Raw genomic sequence first — 6000 nt, forward strand, 5'->3', positions numbered from 1 at the left:
AATCAACTTCAGTATACGTGATGCCAATAAAAACGTAAGTGCAAGTAAAGCAAAGAAACAAATTGCTCTGTTTAGAGTGCTCTTATAAAAAAACAGAATTGATGTACATATTAGAGAGAGGGAATGTAAAAATATACCTAAAAACTATTGACATGTATAAATCTTAGCACTATTTCAAAGTAGATAGCAGAAGAAGCTAGTGGTGGATAAAACAATGCAATTTTAAGGACATAACAAGTTTAATAGAACATGTTATTATGTATGAGGTATAGAAGTGTGGAAACCCAGCCCCCTCTTAGAAGAATGAAACGTTTTAAGGAATATTTAAAAAGGCAGAATATTATATTTCCCAAAGGGAGAAATGGAGAAACATGTTTTTTTAGAGGCAGAAAGCAACCCCCACTTTCTTAAGCAGATATTTTGTGCCCATTAAGAAAGATTGAGTCAGCCTATTCAGAAACCAAACTGAGGAGGCCATCTTTTAGAAATGCAGATTTGTTACTCCATTCAAGACAGGTTATTTTGAAACAAAGGCAGAATGGTAGGATTAGCCTTCACTCAAGATGCAACAGAGGGCAAAGTCATTAGGAATTGCCTAACACACTTTCAGAGCAGTGTGTTCAAACTTCAACCAAACTTGGTCAGACAAACACCTAGGATTTACTTTGCCTCTAGAGCCAGCTATGACCCCTACATGGCACCATGGGAGTCTGACAACAGCCAATAGAATACATGTTCTTCCACAGGAACAGGAAGTTCAAGTGCAAAGCCCAAAGAAGGTATAAAAACCCCTCACTCTCAACTCCATTTTGTTAGCTGCATCAGAATTATATGCTTAGCGATTCTGTTCATCATTAAACAATCTTTCCAATCAGCCTCCAGCCTCCATCTTGTCTCCAGTGCCTTTCTCCTGGCTTGGAATTGAACCAGATGGATATTTCTTCCTACAGAAGTATACTTAACCATGCCCCCTTTTCATTCATTCTTTTCCTGGGTTGATTAACATAACTTCAAAATAACTGGTGAAAATATAGTATATATGATTATTTATTGCATATTTAGCTTGCATAAAATTATCTAAATATCATTTGAATAAAAATATTAATATAAAAATAAAGCTTGTTTACTAGTTTCTTCCATGACTGCTAACAAGTCATTAACAAAACAAATTTCTGAGTGATGTCAAGAGAAACTGGAATGTTACTATGTCCTCTGCTTGAATGTGAGCAGTGTATAATCACTCTATACCTGTGAAACACAGAAAATTATAGGTTTCATTTAGCCCATAACCAACACAATTCACTGGAAAGATATATACCAGAGGTCACCAATTGGTGGCCTGTGGCCCACTGGTGGTCCATGAGAAAATTTTGTTGGTCCGCAGCACACTGGAGCTGCTCCGGGATGACCAATGGCCAGTCCTGTGACTAGAGCTCTGGAATATGGGACCAGCCAGGCAGCTCATGGTGGGACTGGAAATCTCTGCCATAGAGGGAGGTACGTCCAACTTGCAACTTTGCAGGATGTGCAACGTGCAAGGATAGGGCAGCCCTCGCTGGCTGGAATGAGGGATTGGTGCAAAGGGGGGTTGGTAGCGCAGGTGGGCCGAAGCAATGGGTGTCGGCAACCCGTGGCTCATTCTTCCCTCTGCTGTGGCTTCCTGTTGGATGATTCCATCAGTAGCTGGCCCCGCCCCTCACCCTCCCATTCACTCTTTGCCTGACCTGAGAAGGGAAGGGCGGGGGATGGAGATTCACTCCATATTCCTGAATGGATGTGAAGCTTTATCTCTTCCTGGGTCTCGTGGGTGTTTCTTATGGCCCTTGTTGGCCCTGAGAGGCCAAGGTCCATGCACTTTGGCCTCTTGGGGAGACACACAACTTCCTCTCAGCCCCAAGACACTGGCCCGGCCTGGATGTTTCTCTCTGCTGCTGCTGCTGCTGCTGGTGCCTCCATGGCCTGCCCGCTGCTCTTCAGCGTAGTTAAATTTAGCACATTTCACAATGGGGGAGATGATGTCCCCTTTTTCTCCTGGAGTCCATTATGACGTGGAGCATCAGCTGCAGCCAGGTCGGGCCAGTGCCTTGGGGCAGAGAGCAGGTTGTGCGTCTCCCCAAGCAATCAAGGTGCATCCAGCACCAACAAAGGCCACAGAAGCGCCCGTGAGACCCAGAGAACACCGGAGAATCAGAATGAGAGAGAGACAGAGAAAGAGAGAGAGAGAGAGAAAGAAAGGAGGGAACAGAGATGAGATAGAAAGAAAGAGGGGGGAGAGATGAGAGAGAGAAAGAGAAAGAGTGGGGGAGAGAAAGATGAAAGAGAAAGAGAGTGAAAGAGAGAGAGAGAGAGAGAGAGAGGGAGAGAGGGGGGAGAGAGATGAGAGAGAGAGGGAGGGGGAGAGAGAGATCAGAGAGAGGGAGAGAGAGGAGAGAGAAAGAGGGGGGAGAGAGAGGGGAGTGAGAAATGAGAGAAAGAGAGAGGGGGAGAGTGAAAAAGAGAGGGGGTAGAGAGAAAGAGGAGGGGAGAGAAAAAGAGAGATGAGAGACAGACTGTTATAAGCTGGATCTAGCCCAATAACTCAGAGACAGACTCCAACTCTTTTCTGTAGCTTTATTATTGATCTATTGGTACTGGAGGTCACTGACCTTGTACCTTTCTCTTTCAGGTATACATCTGGAATGAACTGTGGACCATGTGGTTGGACCTTTTGTACCCAGGAGGAGGGGCTAAGAGGTAAGGAGTGGTTATAAGGATTATGGGATATGTGGTTAGTTAACCCTTGAAGGTCCGGGTGATCAGGGAGACATAGTAGTTAGGCATTTATCATGACAGAACCCCCTCTAAATGCCTAACTGGGTACCTGAGGCGGTGTTTGCATACATACAGAGAATACACTGGTACAGGCATGAATTACAAGCAAACACGCATTTTTGACATGAGGTAAGCATGTTGTTTATGTGGTAGGGGTTTAGTGAGAATATCTGCTGTTTGCTCCTCTGTGTCACAGTGCACTGCCCTAATGAAACCTATCTCTGAAAACTGCCTGACGTGTTTGTATTTAATGTCAATGTGCCTAGAACGCTGACCTATGGCATCAGCCCTAGAGATCTCTATCGCTGCCTTGTTGTCTTCGTGGATAACTATTGGATATGAGGGTTCAGCCCAGATGTCGCAGAGCAGGTCATCGAACCATACTAAATTGTTTGCGGCCTTTGATAGGCAAACAAATTCTGCTTCCGTAGTTGATATGGCCACCAGTTTTTGCTTTCCAGTGTACCAGTGGATGGGGCAATTGTTGAGTAGTAGCACGTAGCCTGAGGTGCTTTTTCTGCACTCTACGTCCCCAGCCCAGTCAGCGTCAGCATAGCAGGTTAGCTTTGGTTCCTCGGATGTTTCTGGTTCTAGGCAGAGTAGGGCATCCGCACTGAATTTTAAGTATCTAAGTAGTCTTTTGATGGCGTTCCAGTGTGTTACCGTAGGTTTGCTTACATGTCTGGACAGCAGGTTGATGGCTAAGGCGATGTCGGGCCTGCTCCAGTTGGATATGTACAGCAGTGACCCTATCGTTGATCTATACAGTTTGTTGTCTGTGAAAGGTTCAGATTCCTCATACATGGTCTTCAGGAACTCGGGTTGCATGGGGGTTTCGCTGGGTTTTGCTTCGGACATGTTGCATTTGGACAGCAGCTTGATGATCTTTTCTCTCTGGGAGAGGCGGAAGCCCTTGTTGGTTTTTATCACTTGGACCCCTAGGTATCTGTCAATCTTTCCAAGTGACTTTAAGGAGAAGTGGCTACCCAGGTCAGTGGCGAACTTGTCACACCTGTTCTTGTGTTTGCTGATGTACAAGATGTCGTCCATGTAAACGAGCACACCTTCGAATGTGTTGTTTTCTCTCCTCGTAAAAAAGCATTTGTCAGCTGAGGTGGCCTCGAAGCCCATGGATCTGAGGGCCTTGGCCAAGCAGTCATACCACCTTTTGCCCGACTGCTTGAGCCCGTACAGGCTTTTGTTCAGCAGCCAGGTTTGGTTCTCGCCTTTGTTGTACCCAGGCGGCGCTGGATTTCTTTATCCAGCTCGGCGTGCAAGTACGCTGTTTGTACGTCGAATTGGAAGACCTCCAAGCCCAGGATGGTGGCCACCACCAGGGCGCTTTTGACGCTCTCCGCCCTGACGGTTGGCGAGTAGGTGTCCGTATAGTCTTCGGGGTATCTTTGGGCGAAACCCTACGCGACTAGTCTTGCCTTGTATAGGACCTTGTTGTCCTCTAATGTCTTAACCCTGAACACCCATTTGGTTCCTATTGGTTTTTTGTCCTCTGGAACTTGGGCAGGTGAGTATACCTGGAGGTTCCTTAGGCTTTCCATCTCCTTCTCCATGGCAAGCATCCATTTTTCTTTCTCTTCCCGGGGGAGCCCGAGGATGTCTTCATATGAGCTGGGCATGAAATGGGTGTTGTGGATGGTCATAACGTAGTCCTCTAACTTCTTTGGTAGCTTGTTTCTGGTTTCTCTGATTGGCCTGCTGGGGGTTGGCTCGGTTTCCTGCATGATGTCTGCCTCTTTGTCCGTCAGGTCATCTATCTTCAGTGAAGGGTGCCCTTCTTTCCAACCTTTGACGCTTGCCTTGCGATGGTTGGCTTTGTGCCCTGTGACCTCTCTGACCTCCCTTTCCCCTTGGCCATGCTCGAACGTGACCCTATTGGCTGGGATGTCATTGGAGTGTACCCTCGACCAGTTTGCGTTTTCGTGGAAACTGGCTGATCTGGAAACCACAAAACGGTTATTGTTGTCGACAAATCTGTAGCCCTTTGTGCCCGGTTCGTAACCCACGAACCTTAACCTTTTTGATAATTTCTCCCCTTTTCTTCTTAGCTGTCTGGGAATGTGGACATCAGCTGGGGCGCCGAATATGTGTAAGTGTGCAATGTTGGGCTTTCTGTTGTATAGCATCTCGTATGGTGTCTTATTGATAGAGCTTGACCACAGTCTATTCAGGGTGTAATTAGCGTAGTGTAATGCCTCTGACCAGAAATGCTGCCCCATCCCAGCATCCTCCAGGGCGCATCTCATCATGGTTTGCAACACCCCGTTTTTTCTCTCTGAGACTCCATTTTGAAAGGGGGAGAAAGGTGAAGAGGTGTAATGCGCTATGCCCTGCTCCCTCAGCCACCTTGTGAATTCTTTGGCCATGAATTCTGAGCCCCTATCAGTCATTATCTGCCTTATTCTCATGTTATGTTGCATATCTACTCTTCTGTGGAATTCCTTAAACCTTTGGAACACTTCGTTTTTGTGTCTGAGGGAGTAGACATACCCGTATCTGGTGTAGTCATCCACAATCGTGAGGAAGAATCGCTTCCTATGTCCTACAGAGGGTTTCATTGGCCCTACCAAGTCCATATGCACCAATTGGAAGGGGTATTCCATGGTTCGTTTGGATCCCCTGGGGATGGCCTTAACCTTGATCTTGGAACGCTTACAAACTGAACACTCTAAGTAGTTTTCACAGTTCTTTACTTTGAGACCTTCGGTACATTCCGTCATTTTCTTTACAATGGGGAAGCTTATGTGTCCCAGTCTCCTGTGGAGGAGGTGGGCGCAGTTATCATGCAATGGCTTGCATGATAGATACAGACTTGTTTGTCTTCTCATGGCTACATCCTGCCTCCTGCTGCACCCCTCTGTTTCTGGATACTTATCTACCTTGTGGTTTGTGCTGGCATCAATGCCTTCTTCCTCCCTTGCGTTGGGTGTGAAGTAGGGAAGCCCCTCGTGTATGGTTACCTTTCCTATCTCTTTCCCTTGCTTGATCAAGTGTGCCTTTCCATCTTTAAATTTTATTTCTATATTTGTGTCTCGTGTCAGCTTTGTGATGGCTAGCACGTTGTGGGGAATTTCTGGTACGTACAGTACTCCTTTTAGGTCCCCTACCTGTGTGATGTGTACGTTTCCTTTCCCCACTACTTTGACCTTGCTTTGGTTTGCCACCTTTATTTCT

General features: G+C 46.4%; 1 protein-coding gene across 2 annotated transcripts in view; it reads right to left on the bottom strand.

Moving 5' to 3' along the window:
- HDAC9 (histone deacetylase 9) overlaps positions 1-1976 on the bottom strand; it is a 180316-nt gene extending 178340 nt beyond the window's left edge. For both annotated transcript variants that reach the window (XM_087892714.1, XM_087892713.1), the window contains exon 1: positions 1725-1976. In XM_087892714.1, the coding sequence (XP_087748840.1) occupies positions 1725-1851 (127 nt within the window). In that variant the 5' untranslated portion in view covers positions 1852-1976. The remainder of the gene's footprint in view (positions 1-1724) is intronic.
- Positions 1977-6000: the final 4024 nt, after the last annotated feature.

Source organism: Pantherophis guttatus, chromosome 4 (genome assembly GCF_059756535.1).
Source record: "Pantherophis guttatus breed Tessera chromosome 4, ASM5975653v1, whole genome shotgun sequence".
Classification (NCBI taxonomy): Eukaryota; Metazoa; Chordata; class Lepidosauria; order Squamata; family Colubridae; genus Pantherophis; species Pantherophis guttatus.